Source organism: Cynocephalus volans, chromosome 13, assembly GCF_027409185.1.
Source record: "Cynocephalus volans isolate mCynVol1 chromosome 13, mCynVol1.pri, whole genome shotgun sequence".
Lineage (NCBI taxonomy): Eukaryota > Metazoa > Chordata > Mammalia > Dermoptera > Cynocephalidae > Cynocephalus > Cynocephalus volans.
Genome location: NC_084472.1, coordinates 53,971,188 through 53,992,917, shown reverse-complemented (window position 1 = coordinate 53,992,917; position 21,730 = coordinate 53,971,188). Strand labels below are relative to the sequence as shown.

The following is a 21,730-nucleotide window of genomic DNA, read 5'->3' as shown; positions in this document are numbered from 1 at the left end:
GACCTTGAGAAAGAAATAGTACTAAAGTTTTATTTGATTAAATTAGGGCATCCAATAAACTCTTCACCTGTCTTGACATTAATTCTGGAGATAAGTAAACCAAGTCTGAATTAGTTACAGACTACCTATGTAGTAGGTGGAGACAGGGTTTAAACCAGGTGTGGCTCTAAGTCCCTCTTTCTACCTCACCCATGCATCTCATGCAAAATGGAGGGAACCCGCCAAACCCAGAGTATTGATGGATGGATGTCTGCACAGAATTGCAGGATGAGACTAAACTGATGGTCCAGTGCCCTCGGCGAAAGGCTACTTTGTAAGATAAGGTACTCAAATACAAACCAGATGACTATTAACAGGGAGGTTAGCATCAGTTTGGTGTGGGAAATGGGGCGAGAACATAGCATATAGATACAGTACGTTTCCAGTTCTTTCCTATCATGCAATCTGAAAATCACCTTATGAAGATGAAAAGAAGATCTGAATGATCAAGGATCCTAATGACATTTATTCCGAACTAATTTCTGCAGATGTCTGCTTCTCAGTTGTTCTCACCTCTGACTGCACATTAGGCACCTAGGGAGTTTTTTAAAAGTGCAGATGCCCAGGTTTGCTTCCCCTAATTTGAAGATCCTATACGTTGCCTAATTAGAAAGATCAAACTTCCTTCTCTTCACAACAATGTTTCCTTTGCCCAGCTTTGCTGGGACAGTAGCAGGTCCAAAATTTTAATAGAGGAGCAGTTTAGTGTCCGCAATCTGTTGGGGATGTGTGAGTGCTTGTGCACTTCTTGCTCATGCACTTACTTGAAGCTGTGTTGGTCAGCATTTGCATAAGATTAACACATTAATTGTTGAAGGGAAAAAAGTGGAAGGGCAGGGCTAAGACCTGTGGGTTAGGACACCAGAGGTTCTACCATTAACCTCTTGAAAAAAAACTGAAGCTTACCCCAAAGTAGAAACTTTCCAGTTTTGATGGAAACATAAATTGACATTAAATACAGTATAGCAAACGCCGTTTAACTTCTAAGTGTCCTCTTATAACACAATGAGGCCTCTGTGGACTGTCCCTACACCAGGTGGCATCCTGAAATCCTTGCACAGGTGTATAATGTGGCACAGGTTACACTGAAAAGGAAAACGTAAGTACCAATGGGTAACACTAATTGTGTGCTGTGTACATGTCAAACACAGTGCTAAGAGCATTCTGTGAATTGCCTACTTATTACTCATGACAGCCTAATTTGGAAAGTGCAGTTGTAATCCTCCACTGGAGGCTGAGGGAAGTTAAGTAACTTGCTCAAGGCCACCTAAGTGGCTAAGTGACTCATAGGGATTCTAAATTCTAAGGTCAGAATTGAACAAACCCAAAAGAATGAAGTAGATTTGTAAGTTCTGCTTGAAAAGATGTCAATGTCATATTCAGTGAAGAGGCAATATTTTTGTAAAATGGAAGAATATATTTTAAAACATCACTGGCCTCCTTTTTATTCCTCTAACACTTGGCTATGCAAACTATGGTCAGCATCATCCCCTGGAAGTATGTTAGAAATGCAGAATCTCAGCCTGCTGCAGACCTCCTGGGTCAGTCTATATTGAGCAACAGCCAGGGGACCTGCATGCTCCTTAAAGCCTGAGAAAAGAACCGCTCTAACCTGCCAATAACGTCCTCTCCTCAGGGCTTCTGCACATGCTCTCCTCACTTCCTGGAATTTTCTTCCCCAGAACTTACACACCTCATTCCCTCTCATTTCTTTAGACTCTACTTAGTCACCTCCTCAGAGAGGTCTTCCCTGATTTCCTCTGTCACCCTCCATCCATTTTCCCTGCTTTATCTTTCTTTGTAGCAATTATCACTACCTGAAATCACAGATTTGTTTATCATCTGTTCCTCCCACTGCACTGTCAGCTCTATCAAGGCTGGGACTTTGTATCTCCAGCACCTCAGACAGTGGCTGGAATATGACTGCTTGATAAATTATTGAATAAAGACTATTTAATATGCAGGACTATATATATATATATATAGTGCAAATATGTAACTTAACAGTAGAGATCCCTGGGAAATGGAAAGTGGAGACTGAGGAAAGAGACCTTTTGTAGTTTTTGCAATTTTTACCCTTTGCCCTCCTGTAGTTTTCTCAGTTTCTCAAAGGAGCATGCACTGTTTTTATAATTTATTAAACACTTTCCAAATAATTTAACAAACCATCTCAACATATATCACACCACATCACACCACAAAAACAAAGCAGATTGCATTCCTTCCTTCTAAAAGATTTTAGGCTTTATTAATTTATCAGATTATATTTCAGCAAATAAGAAACCATCTCTTTTTAAGGGCCTGTTTGTTTCCCCTAGAAATGCCATTATATTAAGCAAAGAATTTTACTTTTGAAACTCAGACATTACAACTATACATGTGGACTATGCATGGTCCACATTAGCAGGCAAGGCCCACAAATAGCCTGCCTGGTCCTTGAAGTGGTGCAGACCCTCATACTTGGTTTAGAGTGACCACCACGAGTGGCAGAGAAACTGAAGAGATTCAAATCAGAGTCCACAAAAGAAAACCATCGTTACTGACGAATCATTTATTTGGGCAAGACAAAAACATCTCCACACTGTTTCCTTTCATACAGAAAGTAGAACATTTCAAATATATTAGTTTTTCTCTTTTTCAACAGAACTCATTTCAATCTGGTCCCAGGAACTGCTTCTCATTTTAGGATTCACGTTTTAGTAACACATACGCACCCATTACAGCCAAAAGAGCATACTGTAAAGAAAACACAATGGAAAATTACTGCGAGGTCTGCAAATAAATTTGGTCTATTAACGTATTCAGATGAAACCTGTTCAATACTGGGCTAAGGACAGAATCAAAAGATGACCTCTTACCCCATTCCTTGTTCTCCAAATTAGTTGTTCAATGCCATTTTATGGTTAAAAACTCAAAGATATATTGATGGACTGAGGAGTAAACACCTGACAAACGCAGTAAATGCAGTGCTTATTCCTGCGTAGGTTTCCTATTGTTTTTCCAAGTGATTTTGAAAGAAATATAGATACCATTTTTGCTAAAGTTGGGAATAAGCATTACTGGGTTTATTGCACTACTTTTTAATGTTTGAAAATTTCTGCAATAAAAAGCAATAATTACATAGATGCCATTTTAGAATACACCGTGAACATAAAAGGTGAAAGTAGCTATTTTAAATAATTTAAATGTTGATAATTTAAATAATTATGTTAATTTGTAGTTTACAAATACTCTGCAGAAAAATTAATGGTAAAGCACGTTAAGAAGACTACATCTTTACAGTTGCACAAGCAAAACCTCCAATATTTAAAAAAGTAAATAAATAATACAAATACACACACAAATTCCTACCTTGAATTTTGGATAGTCATTCATTATTATGGTGACCATACCAACATATGGTAAAAACCTAAATTGTGGGATAAAAGCAAGACATATATAAGTTGTTTATAATATGATGATACTATTTGAAAACACTATAAATCAACCTTAGCAAACAAATCTTCTGTGGAAATACCACTGATTCACCACTGTCTCAAATGGCTTTAATAGTAAAAAGCATCTGAGCTAATAGCCAACACAATTTTTTAAGCAGGCACATCATTTGAGCTAGCAATGCTACTTGTCTTCACTTGCTACCATTAAACTAGTTAAGCCACTTGTGCAAACCAGAATAGGCAACTTTCACAAATCTAATTCTTATTTTTTTAGGAGAAAAGTAAGATTCAGATAGCCTATATAAAAATTGCTATTAGATAAAGCTTTTAAAACACATGGATAATTAGTTTGTAATTTAAAGAATCATCATTTTTATTTCATACTGCTTTTCAGTGCTTTAACAAACAAGTTTACTGGGCAGTGAATACAAATGTGAATCCCATAACTTATACTCAAATATGATTATAATCCCGGAGAGAGACGGTTCAGAGCATAAACCAGCCAATGATTACACTGACAAAATTAATAGCAATATGTAGTCAGTTTGACCCAAGTCTCAATCATCTCTGCTAATGGGAAACAAGGTAACACACCCATAGTACCCTCCAGTCTTATATAAATAGTAGCTTCAACCCCTCTTTATCCAAAGCCTTTCACCGGAGTGTCTAGAAATACAGGATTGACTAGCTGGAAGTCCTTCTTGTCTCCCTGCAGATATTTAAGTGGAAATGCAATAGAGAAAAATGGTTAAAGTGGTAGAAAGGGGCTGTAAACCACAAACTGATTAATAAGACTGAATTTTAGAAAATAGTAGCCTATTTCTCCAGCCTTATGTAGCTGGTGAGATGAACATAAAAAACAAACAACATTTCTAACAAGTGTTAAACATAAAAAGAGAGGAGAAGAATCTCGTTTTGGTTTTTTAATAAGAGGCTACATTCTTTGCTGTGTCAGTCAGAAGCAGAACTCATTGCTGGAACAAGTATGCAAAGATGAATACTAAAAGATTTATCACAGAACTGTTTTTAGTTGTGAAAAATAGGAAATAATCTAAATGTCCACCAAAAGAGGATTGGTTAATAAATAAGTTACAATTTTCAATAGAACAGCATGCAGCCATTTAAAAAGATATAGATGTAGATTTGACACAAAAAGCTATTTCCAATTTCCTGTTGGGTGAAAAAAAATCAAATTCTTTAGGGTAAAATTACTATGCACACATCTGTGTAGGCACAGAAAATATCTAGGACACTCACTGAAATGTTAAACAGTGATTATCTCTGGGAGGATTTCTTGCAATTGTTATTTAAAATCTACAAATAACTAATCTCTAGGTTGGAATTTATTTTTAAACAGAATTAAACCCATGATACAGATAATATTCTTGGATTCAGTTTTAGATTTTAGGTCCTCAGGAAGTTCAAAGTTGTATTTAGTCCTCACAGTACAAACTAGAACTACTTAAAACGTACCATACTTATAATGAATGATTCTATTATTCTATAAATTCAGTGTCTTTGTTTCTAAATATTTTTCTGGTTTCTTGCTTTTTTTGTTTTCTTTCATTTTTGGTGGCTGGTGAGTACAAGGATCCGAAGTGTTGACCTTGGTGTTGTTCCAAGGCAGCGCTCTAACCAACTGAGCTGACCAGCCTTTTTCTGGTTTCTGAACCTTCTATATAACTTAACAGTTAATCTTACCCTCTTGCTCTTCCCACCACGTCCTTCTTTTCAAGCCAGTTCTGGCCTTCTTTGTATAAGCCTCTATCATCAACTTCATTATTATCTCCTTTAGTCAGAAATTTGATGTCTCCATTATCTCTGGAAAGCAAAATAATGTCCTCTCAAGAATTATTTTCAGACCAGCATTATTAAAAAATATTAGTTTACACAAGACTTTATAGTCAGACACGAGCATTTAGAAAAGCAGTCAAAGGTAACTTGACCATCCTTTGGCCTAAGATGATTCCTTACAGATAACTATACAACTGAAACACAAATCTAATGACAATTTTGTAGACTTAAATTCTAAAACATTCAAGTAACCTTGACAACAAAAAGTGTGGCACAGCACAAGGGCATCAGTAAGGCAATGATCTGCTTCCAGCATAGCATACAGTAAAGAATTACTTCTCCCCTCATATGTTCTTGGAATGAAAAAACAGATAGTACCTAACTTATTGTTTAATCTGAAAACAACAGTATTAGTGTCATTCATCAGTGTGAAAAGTCATGTGAATAACCACTGTGCAATTCTTTCAAGTACAGATCATAACGCACCAAAATGTTACAATGAGCTTTCCCAGGATTACGTCAGTTGTTCACCTCAAGTCAGGTCAGAAGTCTGGACATGAGGCTGGTCTAACAATCTGTGTATGAACATGGTTCCAGAGCCCATAGATTTGAGCATAAGGTCATTTAAATGCAAGTGTGCTCTTAGCTGTCCTCAAACTTACTTTTTCTTGCCAACTATAGAATGTGTTAATGCATTATTTCCTTCACCACTGAGGAGAGTGGTGTAAAATCCAGTTTGCAAGGAAATAAGAATCACAAATGGCATAAAACCAGTGTGTTAAAGAGACATGTGGGATTAATTTTAATCATTCTAAACTGGTGCTCAGATAGCCTTGACACTAGAAGCACAATATTGTAGCAGTATGGAGCTATAAATAGGGTTTTCTTTCAATAAGACAAATGAAAAATGCAATATTATAATGTGATAAAATATTAAAAACCCACAAAGATTTGAAACCACATCAAAATGAGCAAGCTGATTTGCAGCCATGGTTATAAAGGATATGAGGATAAAAATTCTGGTAGTCTCTCACAATTTATGCAAATTACAGCAAATAACCATCATTTCCTCAACTCAGAACAATTTTTCATCTTTAGAAATTTTTTTAAATCAGGTGAGAGTACTGTCACGTTATGACTGAGCATGCTTCTTCCTCAGTAAGTTAACAAGTAGACACCAAGTAACAAGTGTATCACAAACTGAAACTGTATTGTTCTAATGTTTAGTGTAAAATGAAATCAATATTTTAAGAACAAGTATCTTTGCGGAACACCTGAAAGCAGTAAATGGAATCTAATAAAGAAATGTATCAATAGTTATGTGTCACACACACATGGGGTGAAAAATGCTCCATTATATAAAAGCACACATATGCACACCTAAACTTAATTCTTTAACTCATGCAGGTAAAAATGCTACACAAAGTTGCATAAAGGTAAATGAATAAGTAAGTATATAAAATGTAACATTTTTGCTAAACATGTGAAATACTCTCTCAAGGGAACTTTATATATTTGAGCTAGAAGTAAACATTTCCGGTTCTAGAAAAGAATTTTAGTAAGTCATCACTAGCATTTAAGGGAAAGACAAGGGTGTTTGTGAAGGGAAGAATTAATGCAGGATATGCAATGACCAAATCATGGGATGAACTGGGAAAACTGCTGAGAATGCCACGTGGGCCACAGTGACAGAGAGAAACAGCTTTTTTGCATTTCAGTAAATAATTCTCATATCAAAATAACCCTGTTACAATGTGATCTGATTTTCGTTGAGACTCCTTCTAATAACTAATATGTTATAATATATCCTACCTTACATTTGTGCAGCAATTTAAGTTTTTAAAATACTTTTGTAAACATTAGTTTATTTAATTCTTGTAATCACCTTGTGAGTTATTGTGGGTAAAATATCATCCCTCCCATCTCACAGAATGAGTTAAGTAGCTGATCCGTCACCAGTTAGTAAATGGCAGAATTAGGAACATGATCCAGTGCTTTTACTACTTCCTAATTAACCATTAAAACTATCTGCCAAAAATTTACAAAACAAAACCAAAAAGAAGTAAAGCCTCTTTACTTTTCATGAACTTTGATCACTCTGTGAACTATTGGAATGTCTCGTCCTTCAACTTTAAAAACAACTATTTCACCAGCTCTAATGGGGTCTTCCCGGAAATTTGTGAGGAACAGAAGGTCTCCCCTGTGAAAGGCCGGCTCCATGCTGCCACTAGAAAGAAACACAAAGTCACCATTAGCGTTACCCTGTGTCCACAGGTGATAATCATAAACTTACAAGTTCCAGTTGAAACTCTTCATCTAAATTTGAACAATTTTAAATTCCTTCTTTTTTAAAAAAGCCTTAAAATCCTTCCTTCAAATGGAATCTTACCAGGAAATATAACCACACAAAATACATAAAAGTGTAGCTGTCACAATGGAAGCAAGGCTAAGGTGTCTAGAGTCCATGAGCTTGGCCCCCTTCTCCCTCCTAATCTACCCACCCAGACCCCAGGGGACTCCTGGAGCACAGTGTGAACACCAATGAATTAGAGGTCCCCTCATCACTGCTGTGAGCTATGCTATCCTCAGGCTTCTAAATTATGAAAACTCTGTTATCTCTAGAAGTGTGTCCCTTGGCTAGTCACACAGGGCAGCCTGGTGAAGTGTGGACCATGACTGTAGTTCCAGGACACGGCAGCATGGTAGGAAGGCCCAGTGGAGGGCAAGGACACTGGTTTGAGAGACAACAGCCCTGGGTTCTGGCCCTGGCTCCTGCACTGGGCAGCTGTGACTCTGCCCAAGTCATTGCTACAGCCCACTGTTCCACCTGTAAAACAAAGGGGCTCTATCCCTGCCAACAGTGAGATTCAATGATCTAAGATGCACTGAACAGAGCGCATCTTGAAGCACCTGCTGGCTCCCAAACATGGTCATTTGATTTCAAATTGACTATTAAGTTTTTCCATTTGATGACTTTATGGCCGCATGAAGTTAACTACAGTATTAACTATAAACATGCTGTACTTTTATAAGCATAATGGTCTCAAGAAGATAGTAGCCATCTACAACACTATTACTGAAGAAGCTTAAGGAAATACTGAACACATTGTAGGCACTGGGGATACACACTTCCTGCCTATTTGGTACAAAGAAAATCAAGTAACATTTTAAAATTAGTTATGTTTAAAAATCAGTTTATACACAAATAATGCATTAATACCATATTATTAAATTGTCATTTTAAGTGGATTAAATACAATAGCATCAACATGATTAAACCTCTAAAACGTCAAGATTTTTCAACAAAAGCCAGAAAAAAATGAGACATTCTCAAAACAGATATCAATAAAGAAGACTCTAATCATTTATCCGATTAAAATCTCGAATCTTGGTTGTCACGTAGGTTTTCACTGGAAGCAATCCTGCTCCTCGGTCAGGGGCAGCTGTGTGATGGAGGGACCCACCTCAGCACCACCACGATGGGGCTCTCGCTGCCCGTGAGCACGATCAAGCCTTTCCATATCATGAGGGCGGAAGACACGATCATGGCAAAGTTTAAGACCTGGTAATAGAGCTGGAATGAAAAAGGCCAAACCAAAATGAAAACCAGCAGCAGAATAGTCACCAATATAAGTGCTGGAGATGCACTTATAAAATAAAACACAAAAGATGCAATTTCAGGACATAAAACATTCATACAAGGTACAAGGTATAAAAATACAAGGTACTAATTCATACAAGGTAAAACACAAAATGTGATTTTAGGACATAAAACTAATTCATACAAGGTACAAGGTAGTATTTCCACTTCTCCACAGAATGAGCTTTGCAAATGTTGTCTCTCATTAGTGAGAGAAAAGGGGAAAAAACAGAGCAATCCATGGGGCTTACTTATTAAAGCCCTGATGAGGCTGTTCTTGTCCCTCTGGATTTCCCAGCACCTTAAACCCTAAAGGGTTCTGCTACTCAAGTTCTGCTACCAGAGCCTCCACTCCAGAAAGTCATGAACAAAGTTCAGTGTAGAGAGCACAGGTCTAACCCTGAAAGCCCGGCACGTGTAGTGTGGATTCACCTAGAATTACCCTTTAGCCCCATGACCAGACATCCTCAAACAGAAACTTCAGAGGACTACAGACTTAGCAATGAGGCCATTCTGCATCTGAAAATTACATTTTAAAGTGAACAAAAACTTGCAACACCTGGATGTTTACATTTTCTATAAATGTTTTAAAAGGTGAACAACAAATACTCAGTCAAGAATACAGATGAGAGGGTCACACAAATCGGTGCATAATGGCTAGTTCCTTTAGCTCAGACAGGGGCTTTCAGCAAACCTCGCCCCACTTCCGAGCACTGCCTTGAGACCCGCAGGCTCACCCTCACTCCCTCCCTGAAATGCCTGTGCTCAAGCACAGTCTGCCTTGCTGACAGCTGCTTGCCAACCCCTGGGGGCAAAGAGGCAAAGCAACACCTGCCTCCAGCCTAACACCCTGTCAGGCTGGAGCTGAATCATCAGCCTGAATGCCTACCATCCCCCAGAGGCTGCAGGGACTAAAGCCACTCTGCCTGGTACTACTCCAAACGTAAGCCCCCCAGGACACTGCCCTTGCTGCCTCTGGGAAGGCTCCCTACTTTGGTTCCTGCCCCAGTGTTCCTCTTCAGAGCCCCTGCACTTGTGGAGGTGACATGAGGAGCCATGTGGATGGCCCATCCAACACTCAGCTGTCTCAACTCCTGGACCTCATCTCCAGCAACCTCTTCCCTCCACCTGGACCATCCACTCTCAGTGACACTGGTGTGAAACGGCTCTATGCCCACCTCTCCAATTCAATTATTCCTTCTACCTTGTCGCAGAGGCCTATCCTTCTGGCACCTGGGCTCATCCACACATTAGGACTCTTGATCCTTCAGGACCTCCACCCCTCACGTGTCTTTCTATTCTTGGCATGCAATCTGCAAAGTCCCCCATAGCGTAGCACCCACATCTTCCCCCAGGCCTGACAGCCCTCACTCCAGAGACCTTCTGTTACCCTTCCATGGAATAAACTTCCAGGCCTCTACTGGGAGGGGAAGACCGCAGTGGTGTGGGGAAGATAGCTAGGGACTGCATTGCTTCTGAGCTTTTTCACCAGTCTCACTTATTTTAGCCCTATCTTTCCTTCACCTCCAGTGCTGGAGACAACTGTTACTGCTAATTCTTTTTTTTTTTTTTTTTGGCAACTGGCATATACAGGGATCCAAACCCTTGACCTTGGTGTTACAATTGCAACTGCCAGTTCTTGGAGTTTTTGAGGATCCTGCAGCATAAATAGTGAAGGAGTGTTCCTCAGCTTCCCCACTGCCACTGAGGATTCTGGCTTTCTCAGACTATGTCAGTGCCATTCTTTCATCTGTTTTCTGCTTCTAGTATTTGTTTGATCTTTTTTTCCCCTTCCTACACTCTTGGAGTAACTGCTGACTTTGTTAGTAAAGAGATTTTAGTGGTGTTTCAGAGGAAGTGAAATTAGAAAGGTTAGATCCCATCTTAGCTACCTATCAGCTTACCCTACCAGCCTTCTAGAACATCCTTTTGAAGTGAGTTTGGAACTAGGACCCAGATCACATGGTTCTGGACAACATTATTCTCCTCAAATATCAAAATTTAATTTAAACTGAAACAGAATGTAGGAGCGGGGACTCTACTGGGCATTGAACACAGTTTAAAATGCAGTTTTGAACACAGTTTGAAATACAGCAAAATACAGTTTTTAAAATGCACAAGGTCCGGAGAAATGGTCCTGAAGATACTCAGGAAGTCCTAATAGGGATGTGCCAGTGGTTTTACAGGGTTCCGACTTCTGAGAGTATAGACTGTCCTCTATAGCAGTGGCTTTCAAATGTCAGCAGGCACTAGAATCAGCTGGTGGACCTGAGAACAGCATTTCCAACAAGTTCCCTGGTGCTGCTGAAGCTGCTGGTCTGGGACCACTGGTTCTCAACCTGGCTGCACATTAGAATCATCTGGGAAGCCTAGACCAGCCGAGTCAATGGGAGGGGAAGGGCGTCAGCATCCATGCTTCATGAACAGCTCGCTGGGTGGTTGTGATGCTCAGTGAAAGATGAACCCTGCTCTATACCCTCTCCTTCCCATCGGCTTAAGTCTCTCCCACCTTAAACGCCTCCTCCACCACACACCCTCCTCCAGCTTTTACACTCTTCTCCTTCACAGCCAACCTTCTCAAAGAGCTTCTACCCTGGTTTCTCCCTTCTTCACTGTCTATATTCATTCCTCAACCTACTTAATCAGTCACCATGGTCACTAAATCCAAGGGACAATTGTCAGTCCTCACCTTGCTTGACTTTCCTGCAGCTTTCAACACGGACTATCATTTCTCTAAACCTTCTGCCCCTGGCTTCCAGGATGGCACATGTCCACCCCTGCCTACTTTCTTTTTTGTCTTCCTGATAGTCCTCCCCCTTTACCTGAACCTTCAAATGCTGATATTGGCACCATCATGCTAACTACTCCCAATACTGAGATTTCCAACTGCCTACCTGACATTGCCACATGGATGTCATTAAAGGCACCTCAAACTCAACATATCAAAACTGAACATATCTTCTCCTAAAAGCTCTCCCTGCTAGGGATTCCTGTCTCAATAAATAGCATTACTATCCACTCAGTTGTCTGGAGCCACTATCTGGCCATTTATTCTACACATTCTATCATCTAAACATGTCTGGAATTTGTTCAGTTTTCTCTATTCCCATTGCCACCACTCTCATCAAGTCACCAACAGAGCCCACTGGGCCACTGCAAGAGCCTCCTAATGGTCTCCTGACGTACATACATACCTCTCCCAATCCAGTCTCCACGCTTCACTCAGTGCTTGTTTTTAGCGCACAAGGTAATCATCTGGTCATATTTATGTACACTCCAGGGCCTCGCCCCAGCTATTTCTTCTGCCCAGAAGGCTCCTTCCCTGGACCCCTCAGCATACTTAACACTCACTCATCTTTAAGTCCCACTTTAAACGTTAATGCCCAAAGGAAGCCTGCCCTGATCTGGCAGAACAGGAGTCAGCAAACTGTGTGAATAAAGGGCCAGATAGTAAATTATTTTATGTTTATGGGCCACATGGTCTATGTCGAAACCACTCAACTCTGCCAACGTATCAGGAAAGCAGTCATAGACAGTATGCAAAAGAATAAATATGGCTGTGTTCCAATAAAACTTTATTTATAAAAACAGGTTGTGTGTTGGAGTTTGCCAACCTCTTCTGTAGGCCAGCCTAGACCATCCTGTAATATATTCTCACAGCATCCTATACCTCTTTATAGCATCCATCACCATCATAATTATGCATGTAATTATTCAGTGTGTCTCACACTAGACAGTAAGTTCCACAAAGGCAAGGATCATTTTGGCCTTGTTCATAGCTGTATCCCCAGTGTTCAACACAGGTCTGGCAAAAAGTAAGTACTCAATTTGTTGAATAAACAATGATAAAATAAACATCTTTAATACATGGTGAGTGCAAATAAACCAGCAGTAGAAAAATAAAATTTCAACAAAAAAGAGGCAAAAGCTTAAAACTATAATTTTCCAAAGAAAAGTGGCAAATAAACATTTAAAATGTTCAAACCAATAATCCTCCCCCCAACCTCCCCACTACCCTTTATTTTTGCCTTGCAAATTCAAAGTGTGTGTGTGTGTGTTTGTGTTTAATGCTAATACTCATGCTGACAAGAGTACACTGTGGTGGAAATGTAAGTTGATATAACCATTCTGAAAGCAATCTGGCATTAGCATGAAGAGGTTACTCTTGGCCCAGTAATCCTACTTCTAGGAATTCAGTCTAAAATAAAAGCAGATGGGCAATTATAGCCCAAAGATAGTTATCATAGTCTTAATTCTAATAATGTCGAAAAGGAAACAAACGAGCAACACAAGAGACATGACTGAGGAGAAGATGGCATATTACTTCACTATTTAAAACAATGCGTAAAGAACTTTAATGACTTGACCAAACTCTTAAAATATGTTGAGTGAAAGACGTGAGCTGCAGTAGGTTCTCAACAAACTACAAAACAAACGGTTCATAAAACAAGCACAAGGAGATGCCTCAACACACTAACAGAGGCTATCTTAGGACAGTGGAATTATGAGTCATTGAATCTTCCCCTTTAAACTATTATCCATTACTTAAAATTACACTAACGAGCATGGATTAATTCTAAACTCTAGGGGGAAAAAGTTTAAAGGAAATGCGATTTGACAGGAAATGCGATTTGACAGAACATTATATGGCAATTAAAATAATAATTTTGAAAAGTGTGACAAAACATGAAAACGTATTTCAATATGCTGTAAGGTAGGAAAAGCAGAGCTCAAAATGTCTTTTGATAAGATTACAACTATGTGAAAATATGTAATCGGGGCAATTATGAAGGATACAACTGAAAGTGGGGACATAAAAAGTGAATTAAAATAATGTGTTTTGGTGCAATCAATGAAAAAAGGAAAATAAACATAACTCAATATTAAAGTTACACACCATTTTTTAACTACTTGGCTACTGTGTCAATAGCAAATTAGGAAACTATCCTTCTATTCCCAGGACAGCAAAACAGGAAACCGGAGTGCTAAGAGGACATTGCTAAAGCGCGGGGCAGCAATATGTTAAACCGTTGCTTCTGAGGTAAAATCAGCCTTGCAACTCACTCAGTATAAAGCAGAAGTTGCTCACTGGAGTTCTCATTCAAAAACTTTCCTACCTGCTCTGCTAGACTTCAAGTATTTGATAAAGAAAAAAAGGAAAATCCTGTCCTGTGCTACAGTATGGATGAAACTTGAGGACATTATGCGAAGTGAAATAAGCCAGTCGCAGAAGGAGAAATACCGTGTGATTCCATTCTTCTGAAGCATCTAAAGCAGTCAAACTCAGAAGCAGAAAGTAAAATGCTGGTTGCCAAGGGCTGGGGGGAGGAGGAAATGGGAGTTGCTGTTCAATGGGGACAGGGTTTCATACAAGATGAAAAAGTTCTAGAGAACTTTTTACTGTACAACATTATGCTTATTGTTAACAATATTATATTGTACACTTAAAAATGTGTTCAGAGGGTAGATTTCATGTTACGGTTTTTGCCACCATAAAAAGCATTTCAGACATTTCAGAATGCAAGTGAGAGTGACATTATTAAAGGAAAAATCTCTGGGAAAAAAAGAGTTTGATGAATAACTGTTTTTTCATTATGAATTACAGATCTGATTAGGAAACCCCAAACCATGGTTTTAAAGAAAGATGGCCATTTTTAGACAGGTTTTCAAACCATCAGGCTCCACCCTGATAAAAACAAATTATAATACCTGTCACTTATCTAATACGAGTAAAGACCTCAAACCAAAAATATATTTTCTATGCTTGAAAAATTAATCGAGAAGAAATAAAATCAATTCCTCAAAAATACTTCCTTTGAACAAGACATCTATCTGCTATGGAAATGGCCAAATACACAAAAATCTAACTAACTTCGAAACCAGAGAACACACTTCCAATACCTTACCTTTAAGAGACCTACTAATCTGAATCCAGGTTTGAAATTCTGAAATCCAGAAACATAATTTTGATTGAACTACTGAAAAACTGAATGGGATCTAAAAAATACACCATCATGTTTCACTGGTGTCTTTTGTTGTTCATCTTTGCCTACCAACTTTGTACGCTAGACACTGAACTGCTCCGACAGAGTTTAGAAGTAAGTCCACACTCAGTCACCATCAACCAAAGATGAAATAGCCAACGTCTAAGAGTTTTAAGCGACCATTGTAGATCAGATATTCTGGCTGGCAGAGCAGCGGCAGCAATGCCAGCAGCTGTACTTCTTCCTCCCTTCCTCAATGCACAAAGAGCCCTTGTCTTCATGTGGCTCTTGCCTTAATTAATGGTAAGCAGAGGCAGCAGAGAAAGGAAGTCCTGCTTCCAAGATTGGTGGTGCATGCAAGTCCTGACGGGTGTCATAGAATGCTATTTTGGAGGGGAAAAGAAAAAGAAACAAACAAAAGGACAAAGCTTTTAAAAAAAACTACAAAGTACCAGGAGGCAGTAGATTTGAGCTTCTGAATTTTAATTAGAAGACTAACAAAACAGTCAATGCAGCCAGCTACTGACAGGCCTTATCACTGACAGTGGAAACACACAGATCTTTCTTTTTTTTTTTTTTTTGTCTTTTTCGTGACCGGCACTCAGCCAGTGAGTGCACCGGCCATTCCGCATTCCTACATAGGATCCGAACCCGCGGCGGGAGCGTCGCTGCGCTCCCAGCGCTGCACTCTCCCAAGTGCGCCACGGGTTAGGCCCCACACAGATCTTTCAAAGGTCAAATTGATATACTCATCAGAAGGCCTTTTCTGATAGTCTGCAATTAGAACCATCCATAATCAATACCAACTTTAGAGACATTTAAAAAAAACCAAAACCTAGCCAATAAGTCTACATTTTTAAATAAAGCTCTATTTCCTGGAGAATTTTCACGTGAACAGCATCAATGCTCAGGACATTAACTCTTGGTTTTTCAAGTGAGTGACAGGTCTCTACTCCAACTCACTTTAATCACAGAAACTCACAGGCGCTCATTCTGCTATGCACACCTATATACAACCAGATCCTAAACACAGTTCATGAAATCCAAGTCACGAAACTCTCCCACACTACTGCACTAGTCTGAGATTCTATCTGGAAAAAGAAAAAAAACCCATATGCCCAAAGGAGTAAGCTGTGCCCTGCCATGGGTATTGACCCACACCTCAATATAATGGAACAAATGAAAACAGATCCACCAAAATCATAAGAATTAATACCATTTTCAAACACACACCCCCGGTAGGAAGATCCCATTTTTTTCGCACAATTTATTATTAAAAGTAATAATAGTACTGGTATCCATTATGATATTTGGGCCCTACTGGTCCCCCGAATTCTATATCCCAAAGCTTAAACAATTGCATTTTTCCTGAGAGGGCTTCCCTTCCAGTCCCTACTCACGCTTGCCTTACATTGAAGAGATAAGGACTCAAAGACAGTGACGATGGCCAATAACTGGCTAAGGAGAGAGCAAGAGAGAAGTTTTCCTCTGAGGTCCTCTCACAGAGTACTGAGAAATCAACCCCAGCTGCCCAAAGAGCCCATCCTGACGGCCTCTTATACTCATGGTGCGGCCAGAATGATGGAATCTGAGAAGTTAGAGACGACTTCTGGAATCCCTTTTGGAACACTGGCTCAGCCCACAATGATTGAGCACCACTTGTGAGGTCTCTAGTCACAAGGAGCATTATTTAGTCCCGACACATAGTGGGGGGAGAAACTGCGCAGGTTGGGAAGAAAGTGCTCTGAGAAGCACCACTCCCACTGTCAGAAAGTTCTTCCCTTTCGCTTGCCTTTCTGCCACTTCCTCCCAAGAGCAGTCAGGCCTGTGGAGCCCCAGAGGGAAATCTGTTCCCTCTTCACCGGGTGGCCCTTTAAATACGCGCAGACAGCTGTCACTCACGCTCGACTCATCTCTCCCCGCTTTCTCAACCACATGTAACATCCATGGCGTGTGGTTTCTATTCTCTTCCCCTTCCTGGTCACCCTCTAAATGTGCTCTTGTCAGTGCAAGAAAACACACACATGCCCACACGTGGGTCTGGGAGGATTTGAACCTGGGGCCTCTGAGAGCCCGGCGCGGGAGTCACCGGGAGCTGCCCTTGCCGGAGACCTACCCGGTAAACCCGACTCTCCGCAGCCACAGCCGGTCCGGGTCCCCGGGCGCGCCCCCCACCCGGGACTCCGTTACCTGGCGTTTGTTCATCTTCCTCAGGTCCCCGAAGATGTCCAAGCCGGACGCGGGGAGATGCGTCCCCACGGCGCCCGCCCGTACCATGGCCGGGTCTCTGGGGGCCGAGACGGCCCGCCGGCTCTCGGTGTCACACACAGCCGCGGAGCACCTGCCCGGCCCCCGCCCACCGGACCCGCGTCCCTGCGGGCCACATGACCGGCGACTCGCTCGGGCGTCTGGGAATCACAGTCCTGCGCGACTTGGTCACCAGTACGCCTAGAAGGAACCGGGAGGAAGAAAACTACCACTCCCAGAATGCCGAGAGGCGAGCGCCTCGGCCAGTGAAGACCCAGGGCTCCTTGGAAGGGCAGCGACAGGGCTCCGGAGCCTCGTCCGACGCTTCGGAGGGAACTTGTGGCAGCGGGCGATGCTGCATATCTCAGGGGCAACTCGGGGAAGTGCCTACTCAAGAGGAACTGAATTCCCCAAGACTCTGGTCAGGCGCCAAAAGGACACCTAAAGCTCCCACGGAGTCACCTAGCCGTGTATCTTGGCCATTGGATGACTGCGGCAAGGGAGGCGGGGATTCTATTCTGGGGGCGGGCTGAGCTCGATCGGGGCGGAGCCTAAAGATAGACATAACGGGTGGGCGGGACTTGGCAGAGGAGGGACTTTTGACGCTCCGAGTTCCGTGCCCTGAAGAAGGAGACTTGAAAGTAGCGAAGATCTTTAAATGTCTTGACCACAGTCGTGTCCCAACGGATATTAATTGAATGGAAAATAACTACCTAGGGCCGGCCAGTGAGCTAGGTTGATTAGAGCGTGGTGCTGATAACAAGAAGGTCAAGGGTTCGATTCCTGTACTGGCCGGCCAGAAAAAGAGAAAAAAAAAAAAACCCACCTAATCTTACACACGAGGAAGGACAGACCCAGAAAGGTTCAATAACATGGCCATGGTTAAGTGACAGAGTCTAGAACAGAACTCAAATTTTAAAATTCCAAGTCCCGGATTGCCACAGTCCTGATCCTAGATTACCTTTGGTTCATTCACACACTCATTTATGCTTTATTTATTTCCATTTATTCACATATTTTTATGGAGCACCTACTATGCACCTGGCCTTGTTCTAGACACTCAAGAAACATCAATGAACAAAACAAGCAAAGATCCTCGCCCTCATGAAGCTTACATCCCCCCAGGGGAAGACATAATAGATGAGAAAATGATACAGTACCTAAAGGGCGGTGGTGCTGTAGAAACAAGAAAAACAGATAAATTGTATGGGGAGCTTTAGGGGTAGGGAGCACATTGCTTCTTAAAATATGCCAGAAGCTGACTTACCATGATGTTAATGAAAGACAAGCTTCGGAACCCTTCACTTGCAAAGGCCCTTCCCAAGGCCTGGGAGAAACATGGCCATGGAGTTTCATGAAATTTTCAAAAACAAGATATTCAAATTACTACTGTTTAAGACTTCTGTTTCTTTGCATTCCACCTGTCCTTCCATCACACTTTCCCTTCTGTTGTAGGGAAAAGGAGTATTTGTGGGATACAGCTAAGGAAAAGTTGAGTTGTAGATACATTTAGTTTGGGTTTAGTGGATATATTTATGTGGTTTATGGCCACTTCCTGCCATCTTGGTGTAGGAATGGCTTCTAGAAATACTGCCATCCACTGTGCCAACTCATTGTCAAAATCATGGCAAAAAGTTGTACTAGAGGTGGCATCTGATATGAGGGTGTCCCACAGCACCTGGCCTCGGACGCATGAGATTAGGAAAGGAGAAACAAGGTTTGAAGCTAGTCTGTATAAACTTCTTCCAAACATCAGATGTATAACATTTTAAGTGGAAGACACAGTTCTCATCAGCACACAGGAAGATACAATGATAGTTCAAACTATCACTAATATTTGCAGCAACTAAAGTGGTAGCACTGAAGGTGTTTAAACGTGTTCGTATTTGGGGTATATTTTGAAAAGAGAGTTCTCAGGATTTTTTGAAAGAATGGATATAGGGTATGAGGGAAGAAAAGAGGTTGAGACTGATGCTGGGGTTCTTAGCCTGAGGAAGGGTGGAGTTGCCCTCAACTGAGATGAGGAGAGCTGTGGGTGGAAAAGGTTTGTAAGAAAAGAGTAGGAGTAGAGAACGCTGTGACCAACAAACCTAGGACCCAGCTTTTATCGGTCCATATCCTCAAGTCAAATCCCTTGGACAGAGCCTCCATGCTCCTGCTTGGGGTGAGCATTGGGTGAGGAGCAATAGAGAAAGACATGGGGTAGAACCCCCCCGCGTACTGTCCAATTTTGGACTATTTGATTAATTTCCATGAACTCTTTTCCTCACCCACTAAATAAAAACTATATTTGTTACAGCCACTTGGAAGACAGTTTGGCAGCTTCCGACAAAACTAAGCATACGGTCACCATACAATCCAGCAATCACAATCCTTGGTATTTACCCAAATGAGCTGAAAGCTTATGTCCTCACAAAAGCCTGTCCATGGATGTTTATAGCAGCTTTATTCATAATTGCCAACACATGGAAGTAACCAAGATGTTCTTCAGTGATGAATGGATAAATAAGCTGTGGTACATCCAGACAATGGAATATTATTCAGTGCTAAAAAGAAATGAACCACCAAACCATAAAAAGACATGGTAGAAAATTAAATACATGTTACTTTCAAACTGCACTGACCTGCACAGAGCCGTTGTCACCTAGACCCTACTGAGATGCCTTCCTCACTTCTAATTTGTCACTGATATGCAGTGTGTTTGTTTTTTAGGGTTGCCATAAAAAAAATGCCACAGGATGAGTGGCTTAAAACAACAGAAATTTGTTTTCTCACATTGCTGGAGGCTAGAAGTCCAAAATCAAGGTCTTTGCAGAGCCATGCTTCCTCTGATGTCTTTAGGGAAGGATCCTTCCTTGCTCTTCCAGCTTCTGGTAGCCCCAGCATTCCTTGGCTTCTGCAACATGACTCCAATCCCTGCCTCCTTCGTCCTATGGCCATCTCCCCCAATGTCCGTGTCTCTTCTTCTATTTTTATCAGGACAACAGGCATATTGGATTTAGGAGCCACCCTATTCCCATACGATCTCCTCTTAACTTGATTACGTCTCCAAAGAAAGGTCCTATATCCACATAAGGTCACATTTGCAGGTACCAGGGGTTAAGACTTGAAAATGTCTTCTGGGGGGACATAATTCAACACAACATGCAGTCTGTGTACTGGAGTAACAGTTAAGCAGAGTGCTTTAGAGTCTAGACTCTGGCATAAGACAGTCTTGGGTGCAAATTCATATTCTAAAACTTACTAGCTGTGTGGCCTTGAGTAAGCTACCTTCTGTGCCTCAGTTTTCTCATCTGTAAACTGAAGACAGTGATAATGGTTACACCTGCTTCATGGGAGTATTGTTAGAAAGAGTCATTTTTATAAGTGAGACACATAGAACAGTGTGTGGCACATGGTACTCAGTAAATGTTAGCCATTATTATTACCACCAACAATCAGCACCATGATCAATACCATTTGGGTCCATGGCTGAGGTCTTTACCATTTCCCTGCATTCATTACAGGTTTTCTAATGGTAGATCCAGCTAGTTCTCGGTGTAACTCAAACACACCTGGTGCTTGCCTGACTAGAGACAGATGGTAAACTTGCCTTTGAACATTCAGCAGGTCCTCTACTAAGCTATTCCCATGTGTGTTTTGCCTTTGGAAAGCCATGAAACCATTTGCTGTGATCCAGAGACAGTCATCTGAAAACAGCATGTGAAGGGCAGTGAGACCACTGAGAACTAAACACAACAGAGACAGGCTGGCACCGCTGACATGGAAGACATTGCTGGCTCAGGGTCACAGCAAAGGACAGCTGGCCCTCCACTGCCCTGTGTCCAGCACTGTGACCCAGCAAGGCTGGGAGGTGGCAGTGCTCAGTGGGGTATCCACTCTACCCAGCTATACACTATTGCCGGGGGTTGGAGAGGGGACATCTGTACCCACCCCTGCCCTGGCACCTGAAAGGCTGCTCTGTGCTGCAGTCTTTTCCTCTCTGAGGCTACCCTGATGTTAACTTTAACCAAGTTCCCTGACATGAGCGATGGCTCTGGGATAAGTGCTCCTTCTCAGTCCTGGCTTGGCCATATTCCCCTTGTTTTATCTGATCCTGCTGTGACCTTATGTGCCAGCTCCTGCCCCATGCTTTTTTTTAGTTATTCTTTGAGCACTTCCACTCTCAGACAGGGTAAATGGTCTGTCTGCTCAAAGACACACAGCCAACCTGGGCACTTCCCAGACTTGATGCCAGGTCCTCACACTGGTGCTTTCTCCATCATGACATCAATACAAAGTATTTCAGGGATGATTATTATTATTATTATTTTACCCCATGCTTAGACCATAATGGAAAGTGTACTGCCTATGTCTTTACAGACATCTGGATTCAAACCCCATCTCTGCCATTTACTAACTGGTTTACTAACTGGTCATTTTAGGCAAGTGAGTTAATCTTTCTGAATGTCAGTATCTCCATTACTAAAATAGGGCTAATGATAACTACCTTACAGGGATGTTGTCAATGCAAATGAGGGAATATATAAAAACACCTACCTGACTCAAAAGAGACTCTCAGAAGCAGTAGGAGGAATTATTGTTATTGT

The 21,730-nt window shown here is 41.3% G+C and overlaps 1 protein-coding gene across 1 annotated transcript; it reads right to left on the bottom strand.

Moving 5' to 3' along the window:
* Positions 1-2,585: 2,585 nt before the first annotated feature.
* Positions 2,586-17,268, bottom strand: SEC11C (SEC11 homolog C, signal peptidase complex subunit). The gene is made up of 6 exons (XM_063077290.1): positions 17,085-17,268; positions 8,735-8,844; positions 7,348-7,497; positions 5,178-5,297; positions 3,391-3,448; positions 2,586-2,775 (listed from the first exon to the last, which is right to left on the bottom strand). Exons 1-6 carry the CDS (start codon positions 17,169-17,171, stop codon positions 2,722-2,724), a joined length of 579 nt encoding a protein of 192 aa, XP_062933360.1. The 5' UTR covers positions 17,172-17,268; the 3' UTR covers positions 2,586-2,721.
* Positions 17,269-21,730: the final 4,462 nt, after the last annotated feature.